The following is a 16,525-nucleotide window of genomic DNA, read 5'->3' on the forward strand; positions in this document are numbered from 1 at the left end:
ACAAATTTTTTGTTGGGTGTGTTACATTTTCTGTTTTTCTTCACTTAAAATACTTTTACAATCCTGCTTAGTTTGATTTGCATTGCTACATAGAATGCTTTTTCATGCAGGTTTCATTTCTTTCTAGAATCCCTGTGATATTTATTTGTTGAATTTATATCCTGCCCTGCCTTCCAAAGTGGTATTTGTTTTGCGGAGGAATGATCCAAATTTAAGAGTGTTTTATGAAAAACCACAAAATTCATACAACAATAAAGATTGTTGATGGGAACGGCATGTATGCAGCTTGTGGGTATTCCTTGATCTAGCTTTATTAATTTATTAAAATATTTCTATCCTGCCCTGTACAATTTATTAAAACATTTCTATCCTGCCCTGTATAATTTATTAAAATGTTTCTATCCTGCCCTCTCTAATATGACCCACCAAATGTTGGACTCCCAATTTCCACCATCCCTGACCATGACTATTGGCCATGAGATCTGAAAATTAAGAGGATCTCACTTACAGCCCATCATTTCCAGGAGACCACAGCTTTCGATCTGTACATTATACATATTTAGCACACATATTTAGCGGTACAGCCTCTTTAATTCACTTAGGTCAGCAAAAAGCCTTTAGGGGTTCTGCGACTGGATACTAAGCTGTTTCTAAGGACATACACCTTAACCACTTGCTTTGTACAATACCTTTGGTAATAGCAAAATGCAGAATTGTATTATATGGGAAAAAAACCACGTATTCATTATTAATACATTATAAATTAAAAATGTGGCCACGAACAGATCCAAACAGACAGCATTTTGCTGAGAGCCGCTAAAGGATCAGGCATGCGCTAGATATGGCTTTTACTGTTAATGAAATTCAGAGGGCACTTATTTTAGCAGAATGCCATTTGTTCAGGATTAATGCAATGATCTTTGGTTTTAAGTGAATAAACATTACATACTGGACCAGCTGAATCCGGGATTTGGGAGTTCCAAACTAAATTTAAAGAAATGAACATGTTCTCTCTGCTCCACCCCCACCCCCTTTTCAAACTGTGATGTGAAGCACAAAAGTAGAAAGATAAATAAAACGGGCGCAAAAAATAGAACAGGGAAGCTTTATATTTTGGAACTGTGAGCAATAGTAACATGGTCAAAATCCCCAGTCAGCCCTATCCTATAAATGTTTACTCAGGTGTAAGTCCCACAGAGGTCCAATGTGGTTTACTCTCAAGTAAGTGTACACAGGCTTGCAGCCTAAGCCATGTTTCCCTTCAACAAATCGGACAGAGAAGATGTAAGGAAAGCGAAAGGCCTGCCTTTCTTTCAAGCTGATTCTTCCAGGCGGGAAATATTGGAGGAGAAACTCCTCAACTGCAACGGCCATCTTCTACCCACTTTTTTGGGGGGAAGTCCCACTGAGAATTACTCCCAAGTAAAAGACGCTAAAAACATGAAGGAAAAATGGGTCACTATTGGGGGGGGGGGGAATACCAACTTTTTTTGTCCTTCCTGTCAGGTTTTATGATTCATGGGGGGGGGGGGGTTCGTAATAGAAAAATAAAATTTGTATTTAAAAACAACTACATAGAAACCAGGTGCTTAATTGTCACAACTTTTCTCTTTGTGAGGAAAGAGGGAAGATTACCCTCCGCACACACCCCATGATGGTGCTTGCGCTTAATTTTTTTCCGAACAGAAGGGCGGGGGGACAAGAGCCTTCGTTTCACATTAATCTGAATTTGAGCCCCACTGAGTTAAATAGGATTAACTCCCATGTAACTGTGTACAGGATTGCAGCTTAGGGCGAAGTCCCCATTTTCTGGCCCTCCTCCTGTGTCGCCAAACGCCTCACGACGTTTTCCCGCCTAAATGAGTCCTCATGCTGGAGGCAGTAGAAACACAGAGAAATAATAATCCGAGCAGTCATTGCTTGGAGACGGATTTTCAGGGTCCTTTTATGCACCCCCTTTCCCCCCTTTTTTATTTTGGCTTCCACTTAGAAGTAATAAAATCCCTCTTTTTGCTGACCCCCCCCCCCTCGGGTGGGCGAGGTGTTGCTCGACCACTGCTAGCGGTGCCATCTTGCATTTCTGGCTATTGTTTTCTATGAAAGGTAATGACTTCCAGTCTTGGGGAGGACGGGGGTCAAGGGTCTGAAGGAACATAAAAGTTGGAAGTTTTTTTGTAAGACCGACGTAAAGTCTGTCTATGTCCAGAAAGGGCACTGCCGCCTCAGAGTACACATGGTTTCTAAAAGTCACAATTCCTGTACGCCACAACACCAGGATTACCTGTGCACTTCTAGATATTTATCTCTAACCAACTCTGTTTGTATAAGTATGCTCTCAGAGACTATATAAATAACCAAGCAAACTCGACATTATAATAGCACCTCAATTTTGAACCATTGGCATGTAGACTTTTGTGTATAAAAAGGGAAGGGATAGTTTAGTTCCAAAGTAATTCAATCTCAGTTTCTACGCACACAAATATGCAAAAAGAATCACATTACATGAAAAAAAGATTAGTCCACAAACTAATGGGGGGGGGCATCTTCATGGTACATTTATATTACTCAGGAATTTACTTATTTTTTATATTACTCAGGAACTGTCACAATTAGAGGGGGGGGGGGACCATACTCCAAATCTCTTAGCCTCATCTACCAAGAAGTGATCACAATAAATTGCTATGATGCCTGAAAAGGTTATTTTTTGCAGGTTCCTCCTCAGAATCTGTCCACTGAGTTTTTGGTTTTTTGAGGGGGATTGAGTTTCATTCATGGTCTGTTCTTCTTGCTTCAGAGGCTGCACCATTGCCCTTATAGACGTAGTACATGGTGAAGCTGAATTCCTCAGCTCTGAGGCGGAGAAGGAGCTGGCTGAGGAGACAGCTAGTTTAAATTGCCCCAGATCCTGCAACAAGAGGCTTGCCATACGTCAGGAAAATTCCTGCCATGTCCTGGTTTTCGGGCGTAAAAATGGTGTCGGGGGGGGGGTGCCAAACCGGCAAAATGTCAGGGAAAACCCAGACGTTTTGCGGCCTTCCTAAAAAAAATAATTAAAAAATAAAGCTCAAGAACTTTGCGGGTGTTAGGAATTTTACTTTTTGAAATATGGCCACCCTTTGCAACAAGTAGCATTTGCTAACAACAAGAATCTGTGGAAGCCCAGAGAACAGTGAAGGTGTTACAACAAATACCCCATGGCGGAATTCCCTTGTTCCTTTCTCTCTTGTTTTTTTTACCTCAGCACAGTAACATAACAATGTGGATGTTCTAGAGTTGCCGTATTTCAAAAAGTAAAAACCAGGGCACCCTAAATGTTGTTGAGATTTTTTTTTTAGTAGAAAAATAGTGGTGCAACAACGTTACATTTCGTTTTCAGACAAGCAGTTTACTTTTCAAATGTTATCAGAAGAACCAGAATTCAGGGTCAAATAATTTCACAGAAACCGCTTCTTAAAATGCTATCTGAATATTAATGCTTAATTAATTAATTAAATTCATTTATAACCAATGAGCTAGGTCAGGATTGAGGCAGTAGTCCTAAATACACTTACTAGGGAGTAAGACCCGTTAAAAGAAAATGAAGCTTACTTCCATTAACACACATAAGATTGTGCTTCAGATCAGTTGCGCCTATGTGCCATTGCAATCGATGTGAAAAATTAGTCACCGCTAACTTGCACAATTGAATTGAACAAGAACTAAATGCAACACACTCTGAATCCAACCCAGTATGGTTTTAGTATGTCTTGCTTGACGTTATTACAGTACAAGGACATTTTATTTCGTTGTAGAATGCATGCCTCAGCCAGTCAATGCAATTAAATGTTTTTTAATGTCTCTTTTTTAAAAGCAAAACAAAACTGCAGAGAGGAAGGATCAGAAGTTTGTAGTGACTGAAGAGAAATAGCGCCGTTATTCCTGAACTCTTGATTTGTGTGAAAGGTTACGTATTTAAAACATTTTTATACTATTCTTCAACATCAGTGCCACGAAAGCTACTCTAGGATGTTCCAAAGCCAGCTAAAAAGTCCTCTCTTCCATTCCTCAGTACTACACCTCTGATAGAGGAAGTATCTGAAATAGGACTTTCTGAAGGTATCTGAAACTTCTGTTGGTCTCAAAATGTGGGTTAGATTAGCATGGGAAGAAGCACGCTTTCAGGTTATATTAAGTAGGGACACATGATGGAGTATGCAGGGAATGGCTAAAAGCGCTATCAGCCAGAGGGCCCATTTGAATTAAGCAAATATACTTGGGGATGTTTTCAGAAAGTAGTTAACAGTGCCCATTGTGTGCTGGTGATGTTCTCAACCCACACTGACCAAGAGCTATTAACTACCATCTACATGGGGTATGCAGTTCTAGCCCACTCCATGTTACTATAGTAGCTATACCGATCAGTAATAGGAAGACTCTCTTCCATTTTTATTGCAATATAGGAACTATGTGTGGCCTCCTCTGGTGGAATCCACACGCATATAAAAAACGCCGTGGAAATGCTTAAAAGAAAAAGAAGTTTTGAAAAACACATAGAATTTTGCGTAGCTCACTCATGCCACCTATTGTCACATTTGTATGTTGCACTTTACACCACATAAAACATTTTATTTGTGGCTGTGTCCTCTGTTTATTGCAAAAAAACTATGGCTTTCTCCACATTAGAGAGTACTTTGGGATATCCCGCACTCCAAACTTAAATTAAGATTTTCATGAATAGTGGTGGAACCACTCAGGGCTTTTTTCCGAGAAAAATAGCTGCCAATACTCACCATGAAGTTGTTACAGTAAGGGCCACACTTTTTAACATCAAAAAAGATGTGCTGTTACTGCATATCCTTTAGTGCCCCCCTAAAAAAACACACTGGAACTACTGTATATTTCTGTTTTTAAAATGTAAAAAAGTAAACATAGAAGTAAAGCCTACCATGCTGAATGACTGAAATACTGATCATTGTTTTTTTCTTTTTTCAAGAAATGAATCATGCCTAGTGCTGTGACCCTAAGCAAATTTATGGGGAAATAAGTTTACTTTAAATGTGTGGCCTCTTATTCCAAGTAACTATGTTTAGTACTTTTCTTTAAAAGCTCTGTAATTATATTTTTCATCTTTTAGCACACTCCTATGGTAGCTGAAGATCAAATGAAAATGATGTCATTGCTATTGTCTCATATGGAAAAATGATAAACATGAATAAGAGAGCACCATGTTACTCAAAATGCATTTTGTTAAATGTATGTTGCTAATGCTTAAAATACACAAATAGTTTGCATAATTTTAATTATGTTGGTTTAAATTTCAGAACAGGTCTCATCAAGTTTTGTTACTCAGAACTGAACATGGAAAGTTTACAAACACTTCTATCCATATCAGAAGAGATGGAAGAACCATGGCCAAAGAAACTCAAAACAGATAGTCAAGTGAGCTCAAATCAGCAGAGGCAGCTGCTAAAAAGTTTATGCTATGCAGATAAGAAATCACCAGACACACATCTAGGTTTTCTTGAAGGATCTTGGGATTTTAGTCAAAACGATTTGGAATTGCAAGAGAAAAACAGCACAAAAACCAGCTTAAGACAGGATCTACATTTTAGACTTTGTATGAATGCCCATTTGCATTCCAGATTGTTAGGAAATACACCATTCATAGAAAAATGGGCACTTGAAAATGATTACTGTAGCAATTTAAAAGATTCTGGTTCTGAATTTAATGAAAATATTAATTCATTGGTCACAAAACCTAAACCTTGGACCATTTTTGCTAAAGAAAAAGAAAAATCAATAGACAGTGGCAACATTTCAAAGGAGATTGAGTTACCATCAGTAAATACAGTTTCTTACGACATCTTGGCAGAAAATATTGTTGTAAGACTAGAATATTTACTTACAGATGTGCCAGCATTTCAAACTAATGAAAATGGCACAGGTTGTCATCATGTACATGGAGAACAAAACCATATTCCCAAACCAGTTGCAGATGGTAGAAGCATCAGTGACAAAATCCCACTGCTACGTTTGTTAGCTGGCAATTTCATGAAAGGAAGAAAATCAAACACTGGATCGTTCTTATATGAATATAAAAATGTTGTGGGTGAAGATGAAAATATTTTATTTCACAAAAAGCAAACAAACGCCTTGGCAAAGACTAACTTAAGAAGGAACAAAGTATATAAGCACATGTATATATCTTATTCAAGAAGCTGTGGAGCTGTAAATACCAAATTAGTAAAATGTGCTGCTTTTGAGTTATTTTTACATGATTGCAGCACTGCAGTTGAAAATAATGCCTCAATATTCAGCCATTTTTTTCTGCTCAATACCCAACAAAGGGAAATCTCCAATGGCACCAGTACCATGGAACACTTTGAATTTTCCAGATATACTGTAGAAGATGGTAGCTTTTCAGTAGTTGGTATTGAAAAAGAACAAATGGCAAGGCAACTTATAATTTCTAACAAACACATTTTCCCAGAGAATGATTTTCACAGCTCTACTTTATGGGGGGGAAGGTTGTGTAGTCCTACAGTGCACAACCTGCCAGCAAACTTCAGACTATTTAACTATTTGAGTTCAGCTCCACTCAAATTTGGGAAGTGCAGTATTCAACAATCAAATCTTCCAATGGTGAGTACAATGGAACCAAATATACAAAAGAGAACTGGAAAATTCTTCAATGAAAACAATGCTTTTCCTGTTAAAAAATTTAAAGCTTCTCATTTTATTCCAAGAGCACATAGCAAAGCACAAACAAGCAAAAGCAAACGTGTCCCAGAATATATAAGAACTTGTAGCAGAGCAATGATGAACAAAACAAGGAATGGTAATTGTGAAGACTGTGGTTCTACTGAAATGAAAGTCAATTTTTATCCATTTGACACATATAAACAAATTTGCCTCAGTACTGATTCAGAGGAAATTTCATTTATAGGAAATGTGATCTTTAATGTTGAAAATAATAAAAAAGATAGCAAAGGATATTTTGTTCCTGATAAAAGAACAACTCGCAGTGGCTCTGATACATTGATTTCTAATTGTGTTCTCCCTCAGTTATATACAAGTTGCAATCCTTTTTTGGAACAGAAAAGCAAAAGTAAAAATTCTAAGTATCCCAAAGATATAAACAACAATAGTCAAAGGCACACATGTGAAGACAACAACATGCACTTCCCTGTTAATGGCCTTAATTCTGGAAATGTACTCAAATATAATGGTGACCAGTATTTTACTTCAACTGTTTCTTATGATATTTGCATAGATCAAAATAGACCAGTGAGTGTCAAAGCTCAGAGTTACAAGATTTCCCTGCATGGAAAAAGAAGAAAACTAAGTGGCTTTGTATTTGAAAATAATAATAGTGTTTTACCATACCCTGTTTGTAGTTCTAGAATCTCTAAGAACTTGAAACATCCTATAGTTAAAAAAGTAGAAAATCTGAATTTATTGCTTCAAAAAAGTATTTTACTAAACAGCACACATAATCCAGAGCTAACGTCTGTGAAACAAAATGCCAAAGATGTGGATAAGAAAGAAAATTCAACTTTTGAGCAGAGTTATATAAGCAAAAGAAATCAACCTCAGAATATAACTACGCTATGTTTCAATTATGGATGTGGGGAAAGGGTTAGTTCTAAAGACACATTAAAAATGACTTCATGCACAATGAAACAAGGCCATTTTGAAGATGCCATAGAAAAGCATTTATCTTCTGAAATTAAAAGCAGACACGAGTTTGAACTGAAAAATCAATTTGATGTGGTACTGGAAGAGCTTTTCATGTTTAATGAAATTAGTAAGGAAAATGTGGAAAAAGAAATGTGGAAATGTGGGGACAGAATTTTTTTGGAGAAAGATCCCCTTGTATTTAATCATTCTGACAGCATACTAGATGAAGACTCCAGAAATATTTTTGAAAATAAAGCGAATGCGACCTTCACCACTACTGGTAGTACTGTGAACAGTACTATTGTAAAGCATACAACTGGGATGAAGCCAACTAAGAATGAACAAAGTTTATTTAAGAACACAGTGATAAAAAGTCCTGGAGAGCAAGAAGTACCACATGACCACTGTCCTTCGAGTGTAACAGATGAAGAAATGTTCTATGCACCCTCTCAAGGTAACTATATTATTATGCAGTATGATCACATAGTTGAATTGGCCTTCTGTTGCATGTGAATCAAGAGGAAAAGGATGTGTCAGACCTTTCTGAATGTGCTAATACAGATGACATTTTCAAAGTAACTAGTAGGGCTGGTTTCAGGCTTGAGGGGCTTTGGTGGGACCCATTTTCTATTGGCCCAGGCCAACTTACCTGGCAGAAGTGACAGCTGGCAGCAGTGTCAGTTGGCTGAAGGACACCATTTAAGATTTCAACAGGGTCACAGAGTGACACTAAGGTTGCATTCCCATCCCGACTTACTTGGGAGTAATTCAGTAGTCTTTACTTCTGAGTAGATATGGTAAATATAGGGGAATGAAGTGTAGGCATCAGGAGTGGACCGGGTCAGGGTACTGGGGACCGGGAAGCTGTCCGGGGGTTCAATCTGCTGTTTCTGGTCCTGATAACTGGTTAAAGGCATCAAAAGGTTATCTGGCAGGTTATCTAACATCTGTTTTGCTAGAGCAAAACACCAGTTCAACTTTAAAAAATAAATATAATACTAATTGTGAGTTTATTTTTTTACATTTAAGAACATGGCGATTCTCCTTGTAAACAACCTTTCACTTGGAGCCCAGCATTTGTGCCTCATACATTTATGGAAGAAAGAAGCTGTGGTTTAAGAAATGAAAGAGGTAAATTATTCTGATTTTAGTTATTTACCATGGAAAAGTTGTTACAGGTGGTAAATGACACCAGTCAAGCTTGCAAAAATCTATCATTTGCCCGATAATAAATGTTGGAAATGTAAAGAAACTGAAGGTACATTCTTTCACCTTTGGTGGACGTGCCCAAGGATTAAGGCTTTCTGGGAGATGATATATAATGAAATGAAAAAGGTATTTAAATATACCTTCCAGAAGAAACCAGAGGCCTTTCTCCCGGGCATAGTTGGCCAATTGGTGCCAAAGAAGGACAGAACTTTCTTTATGTGCGCTACATCAGCAGCAAGAATACTCATCGCAAAGCATTGGAAGACACAAGACTTACCCACTCTGGAAGAATGGCAGATGCAAGTAATGGACTACATGGAAATGGCGGAAATGACTGGCAGAATCCGAGACCAGGGAGAAGAGTCGGTGGAAGAAGAATGGCGGAAATTTAAAATTTATTTACAGAAACATTGTAAAATTTTTGAATGTTGATGACATTGAAATGAAATGAAGGGGTTCTAGCAACAAGGTAAAATGTAAGATTGGATTGATAATAGATGAAAATTCGAAGCTATAGTATGTGAGGGAAAATAATTAAGGATAAATTAATAGGATATGAATTTGCTGAACCAATTTTTTAAAAAGGGATACAAAAAAGGGAGGCGTGAGGAAGTCAGGAAAATAAGTTAATCAAAGATGAGAAATTTAAAAAGAGGGATTTTTGTTTTTTGTGTATTTTTTTCTTCTTTTTCTTTTCTAGGTTAAACGTTTGTATTTTTGTATTTTGCAACCTTGTATTTTTGTGTTTTTATATTTTTCTTGTGTTTGTATTCTTTTTTTTTCTGTTTGTTGTTCTGGAATTTTTATTGTTAAACTTAATAAAATATTATACTTAGAAGTAATTCCCACAGAGTTCACTGGGACTTACTTCTAAGTAAACACAAACAGAGGGGGGAAAAGGAAAAGTTGTTACCTTATATTTATTTTTCAATGTAAATCACAGCAAGTAGACATTTTGCAATATGGGATTGTTTGTCTTGTTTGTGTTCCAGGTTCAATGGTAGAAAATGAAGCATATTTTGCTCACCGAAATGACAAAAAAGGTACGAAATATATAGGGTGAATATAAAAATGGTTAATGTCTTCTCTATTTTGCTACATTTTGGTCAACTGTATTTGCTCCTCCATTAGATATGTAATACAGTATGAGCCAAAGTACAAACTTTTCAGGAGAAAAATAGCCTACATAATCAAGTAATCAGCATTATTCATAATTGGGCAGCCCTGCCTGAGGGCTCCTCTGCCCAGATTCTGTTCCCTGATTGGTGATTTCAGCCTTTTGAAGTCTGCTTGCAGCTGTGGTTTGGATTCACACTGCATCTGCAAACAGAGAAAGCAGGTCTCTCCGACAACATCAATTGGTTGATTTGCACTGACAGTGAGCCCTCTTAGCTGCTAGGCTAGGGGATTCCTTAGTGCCCCCAATCAAAATAGGACTTTCTGAAAGCAGAGATCAGCTGATCAGCTCCATCAGTGAACCCAGCTTGAATAGGAACAATTGGAGGTTAACTTTAAGCTCCCAATAGTTCCGTTGTCCTCACATCATTGTAGTCACCAGGCAGAGGGCCTTCTCGGTAGTGGCACCCACCCTGTGGAATGCCCTCCCATCAGATGTCTAGGAAATAAACAACTACCTGACTTTTAGAAGACATCTAAAGGGAAGTATTAAATGTTAGGTGTTTTATCGTGTTTTTAATATTCTGTTGGAAGCCTCCCAGAGAGGCTGGGGAAACTCAGCCAGATGGGTGGGGTATGTATATATGTATGTACAAACTATTATTATTATTATTATTATTATTATTATTATTATTAATCTGCCTCATACTGTGTGGGGCAGGTCAGTGTGGGTTTTTTTTTTTTGGGGGGGGAGGGCACTGTGTGCCAATCTGGGACCTGTGCCTCACCTAATTAGTACTGTGGGCCAGATAACAACCCTCTCCTGATGACAGCTCTCCTCTGTGTCATATTCCCATCTTCCATTCCTCTTCCCCCCCTGTGGTTTTCTGCCCATGAAGCTAAAAGCAACTGTGGGATGGGGGATCTGGAGGAAAAATCAGAGAAGTGAGGGCTAAAATTCCATTTTCCTCTTCTATCTAAGGATGGGGGGATCTGGAGGAAAAATCAGAGAAGTGAGGGCTAAAATTCCATTTTCCTCTTCTATCTAAGGATGGGGGAAGGAATGCTTTTAAAATGAATTTATACATGGAATTTGGCAGATCTGACTTGATTGAGCATTGTGGTTGTTGGACCACCTCTTGAATGATTGCTTATGTCAGAGTCATTTGTGCATTATCTCAGCCAGATGGGTGGGGTATAAATAATAAATAAATTATTATTATTATTATTATTATTATTATTATTATTATTATTTTAAAAAGAGAAAGCCTGGCTAATTATATTCAAAATCATACAGAAGCAATAGGCACATTATATGTATAATACGTGTAGAACAGTTAAGCCCTCTGCAGTACTATATTTCCGTAGCACAATTTTGTAAATATAAGTGTTTGTGTACAGTTATATGAATTGCTGCATGAATCTGTTTATGTACTGGCTACTTTAGGAAACTTGGACTGTATATGTATAATAATATTGTAGATATACTAATGCATATAGTATGTAAGAATTGTAATTATCACCACAATATTAATGTTGGAAATTACAATATCAGTATTTGATCTAGGTAAGAAGAAGAAGATTGTATTATTTCTCTTGGATACTGTACAATAGATGCCCATGATGCACACCAAAATATACATATATTTATTGTTGTGGTGGTATCAGTGGCGTAGCGTGGGGGGTGCAGGGGGGGGGGCCGGCCGCACCGGGCGCAACATCTGGGGTTAGGGCAAATCCACAGGTTAGGGGGCGCAAATCCACGGGTTAGGGGGTGCAAATTACTTGCCTTGCCCCGGGTGCTGACAACCCACGCTACGCCACTGGGTGGTATTCATAATTCTGCAGCCTTGATTTGGCTTGGACTAAGAAAAACTTCAAACTCTCATAATGAGAAACTATGGTGAGACAGGGATACACATACAAAGTGCTTTCAGTTTTCATAATGCAGTTTCATTTTTTTTATACAGGAGATTTTTTATTGGATGGAATTGTAAGAGTACAGCCTCTTAAAACATGTCGTGGTCCTTTAAGAGTTGGATTATCAAAGAAAGCTAAGCCAAAACAACTTCATCCATATTTGAAATAGTTCAATATACCATGTTTTAAAAAGCACTTTTTGAACCAAAACCATTTACAGTTTTTAGTACATTATATATATGTTATAAATATTTTTTGGTTTAAAAGGTTTTAATAATACAAGTCCTGTACAATGATATACTAAGATATGAGTGCTTCATAATGTAGTTTTACAGCATTTATTTATATAAGGATTCTGTGAAATTTCTAAACTTTAATATTTAATATGATGCAAATTCATTGGATAAATGCATTGTCTTTGGTTAAGCTATTCTTGTTTCTTAAAGTACACTAACAAAATGTAGCAGCTTATAGCATTTTATTAAATAATCAGCCATTTTTAATGATGTAGATCAGCTTTAATTCATTATAGAATACACTGGTCAATAATGGTCTAAAGTCATATCATTCACACAAGGACTTCCTGTTGCACAACATAACTTTTTCTTTTATCCCCAGAGACCCCCATAATCTGCTCTGGAGGGTTGGGGAACTCCCAGAACAGGTTTTGGGGGTGCAGGGGAGGAGGAGAGGGGGGGAAAGCTTTGTTGCATAAGCAGACATCCTTGTGAGAATGAAGTGACTTCATTGGATAAGAACCCATAGCCTTCCTTATTTATTATATTCATATATTCTTCTTAAGAGAACTTGTGTCTTGATCAGCACAAACTAGGCTATATGCATGGCTAGTGCATATTAGAATCTCTGCACAACTAAATAGTTGTTTGGAGCTACTACCTGTCACAGAGTTGAGAATGGAAGGGGAAAAGATTGTATTCACTTTTCCCACTTTTCATATTCTGGCAAATGTTTTAGCAGTGTATTCCCCATTTTATAAGAATTCTCATAAAGGTTGTTGCCTGCTCACCTTTGGGCATTCCATGAGCTATTATAATCCAAATAAATAGAATATCTCAATTTGGGATGACAGGGTGCTATAGAGTTGTTTTACTGCACATGCCATTAGTATAAGGATCACACATTTAGTTGCATATGTGGCTTAGCTGACAATTCATGAATATTCAAAGCCAATGACAAATAAAGAGAATTGCTTCCTATTAACAATTAACATTCACATAATGGGCAACCCCATTCCCCTTCCCAGCTGCTGCCAATCTCAGAAACTTAATAGATAGTCTTTTCCCTGCCACAGCATGCCACCAAAGTTGTGTTAACAATTGTATTATCTGTGATAAAATCCTAAAGGCAATTGGACCAAAGTTAGTTGTGAATGAGTAACTTATTCCGTTGTTTTTAGTGAGGCAGTGCAATCCCATAAATGTATATTCAGAAGTAAGTTGCATTAAACTAAAGGAGACTTACTTCTGAGTAGACATGAATAGGAGTGCACTATTAGGCACAGGTGACTTTAACTAGATGGGAACCAATGACTTCAAACCCAGTTCCAAAACAATCACATTGTTTGTCTCATTGAAACATAGGAGCTAAATAGTCTTACTTTACCTTGCTTTGTGTTTAAGACCAGTTTACTGAGTGATTCCTAAACTCTGCGTCTCAGCTAGAGCATGTTATGCAACTTCCAACTGTTAGCACTGGAATTATGAAAAACAGTTGATTAATGGTGTCTATGTTCACATGTTTTCTGGAGTTATGGGTAATTCAAAGTAAACATATTTGTTATTAAGCCCTTTTATAAGCATTTTAGTAGCTATTGCACTAAGTTGATATTGAAATTTCCTATTTGCGTAAGCACGTTATGTTGAAACTGAGCCTGCAATTGTTCATATTACCTAACTCTCTTTTTCAGTCAGATTGACTTGTCTTTTAAATAAAACATTAGCAAAAACCAAAATAAAACACAATGGCAAAAAATGGTAACACCAAATAAGACAGCCAATTAAGATCTGAGAGCGAAATAAAGGATTTTAACAATTTAAACTATTCTTTTCTATTTCTTCAGTGTTTTCAAATATCTGGGTACTTGTAATTTAACAAAGAGCAAGTCCTAAGCTATGTAACAGGACTGGAATGTAGAACTTTAATTGCAGATTGAATATCAATTTTAGATAAAGGAGAATTGGATTATGCAAAATTACACCAGCTGCATAAGACAAATTATGCAACGACAAGCTATTTTTGAATCTCTGGACCTTGGCAGGATGTTTCCTTTTGATTTCAACAATGGCATCTGAAACAGAAGAATATAGCAACCCTCTAAACCCTCTATATAAAGCATCTATTATATATTCTGTTCCTCATTAGATTTTATGCCAGTAAATTGTGGGTGTAAACTGCTGGCATCAGTGGGAAGAGGGACACAAGAGATATACATTATGCTCATTCACTTTGTGGAAACAAGGCTGAAGGTGGAGCTACACATTACACACAAACAGGTGGAGCACAAGCCCAACTGCATTTAGGGAAAAACAGCTTTGGAACAGGGTGGGGACAGCAGAAAGGGAGTATGTTTAATCTGTTCCTACAGACCACCTTGCCACAACTATCCTTTCTGGGTTCCAGGCATATATTTAATTCTTGCAAACATACACCTGGTACTTTCATGGGGGGAGGGTTACCTTGGGGGCATTTTCACTAGAAAAGTGGCAGGAGAAAGGGCTAACCACCAGGGGTAGGCAACCTAAGGCCCGGGGGCCGGATGAGGCCCAATCGCCTTCTCAATCCGGCCCATGGACGGTCCGGGAATCAGCGTGTTTTTACATGAGTAGAATGTGTGCTTTTATTTAAAATGCATTTCTGGGTTATTTGTGGGGCATGGGAATTCATTCATCCCCCCCCCCCAATATAGTTCGGCCCACCACATGGTCTGAGGGACGGTGGACTGGCCCCCTGCTGAAAAAGGTTGCTGACCCCTGGCTACCCACCCTCAGCTGCATTTTAGCTCCAAATTGGCTTGTTATGAGGTTGTTTTTCCTACACGAAACAGCCACTGACGTTGCACCATGTTGCTCCTCTCTGAATGCTAGGTAGTAGGTTTCTGCTTTGTGAACCATTTTTTAAAAAACCTCAACATAATAATTACAAAACACCATTCACATTTTGTGAGTAACGATGGGAGGTTTCCCTTGTTCCAACGAAAAGGTCCATCGAACTGGATTCATTTCCCAGGCATCTGCTAGAGATCCAAAAGTAATCAGATTTAAAATTGGATCAGTTCTGACTGATCTTGACCACTAAACCTGACTGTATCCCTCATTAAATCCACTGGGAATATGACACAGTCAGGAAGCTTCCCTATCACCGACTCATACATTTTGAACTTTCCTCTGCCCTGATCCCTCCTCACTGCCTCTCTTTCCAAATGTACTGAACTCAAGGGACATCAGGGAGAGCTTGGAGGAAGCATACGACTTCAGCCAGAACACGCACAGCAACATTCAGGAGGGAGGAAGAACAGAAGAAGAGCTTTACTGGATCCAGAAAAAGGCCCATCTAGGCCAGGATCCTGCTCTTATAGCAGCCAGCCAGATGTCAATGGGAAGTCTACATGCAGGACCAGAGCACAACAGCATTTCTCCCTCTTGCAGTTCCCAGCAACAGGCAATGAAAGGCATATTGCCTTTGACGATGGAGGTAGAGCATAGTCACTGTGGCTAGCAGGCATCAATAGCCTCATCTTCCATGATTTTTTCTGATTCTCTTTTAAAACCATTGATCATGACTACTTATTGTGGGATATATCTTATTGGAAATGGAGCATTTGGCAGGTTTGTTCTGGGCCAGAGACTTTCAGATAAAAGTTCAGATTCTGTTCTAGCTTAGGGGGAAGAAAATACAGCCCCCCCCCAGGTTTTGGTTCAATGTGGCTCCTTAATTATTATGATAAATACATCTGAAGATTTCATCCTAGTTTTAGATGAAAGAGTGCATTTGTAGCATAAAAAGGTAAAGGTACCCCTGCCCATACGGGCCAGTCTTGCCAGACTCTGGGGTTGTGCGCCCATCTCACTCAAGAGGCCGGGGGCCAGCGCTGTCCGAAGACACTTCCGGGTCATGTGGCCAGCGTGACATCGCTGCTCTGGCGAGCCAGAGCCGCACACAGAAACGCCGTTTACCTTCCCGCTAGTAAGCGGTCCCTATTTATCTACTTGCACCTGGGGGTGCTTTCGAACTGCTAGGTTGGCAGGCGCTGGGACCGAGCAACGGGAGCGCACCCTGCCGCGGGGATTCGAACCGCCGACCTTTCGATCAGCAAGCCCTAGGCGCTGAGGCTTTTACCCACAGCGCCACCCGCATAGCCATACATAAATTAAAATGAATGATGCTTATATTAAACATTCTCAATGTTGGATGGGTAGTTACATTAAATATTCATATATAATAATTCTGTACATTTCCTTATCTCATATAAAGAAATATATGAATGAGAATTTAAAATCCTTCTGTGGTATTATGTATACTTACACACACACACAACATTTTCACCAATATTTTTTTAATGGGACTGTTTAAAATTTATGAGTTATCGAGTTATGCGATTTCA

At 38.3% G+C, this 16,525-nt stretch overlaps 1 protein-coding gene across 12 annotated transcripts; it reads left to right on the top strand.

The window, feature by feature from the left end:
• The first annotated feature begins 577 nt into the window (after positions 1–577).
• On the top strand, positions 578–13,951 carry RAD51AP2 (RAD51 associated protein 2). Of its 12 annotated transcripts, none has more exons than XM_077926430.1 (6): positions 578–694; positions 3,851–4,095; positions 5,301–8,113; positions 8,689–8,790; positions 9,861–9,911; positions 11,955–13,951. In XM_077926430.1, exons 3-6 carry the CDS (start codon positions 5,338–5,340, stop codon positions 12,071–12,073), a joined length of 3,048 nt encoding a protein of 1,015 aa, XP_077782556.1. In that variant the 5' UTR covers positions 578–694; positions 3,851–4,095; positions 5,301–5,337; the 3' UTR covers positions 12,074–13,951. The 12 variants fall into 12 exon arrangements, with proteins under 12 accessions (XP_077782556.1, XP_077782560.1, XP_077782555.1 ...); XM_077926434.1 differs by having other exon boundaries at positions 3,851–3,942; positions 5,306–8,113; XM_077926429.1 differs by lacking the exon at positions 578–694 and adding an exon at positions 1,266–1,422.
• Positions 13,952–16,525: the final 2,574 nt, after the last annotated feature.

This window comes from Podarcis muralis, chromosome 3, assembly GCF_964188315.1.
Source record: "Podarcis muralis chromosome 3, rPodMur119.hap1.1, whole genome shotgun sequence".
NCBI classification, from domain to species: Eukaryota; Metazoa; Chordata; class Lepidosauria; order Squamata; family Lacertidae; genus Podarcis; species Podarcis muralis.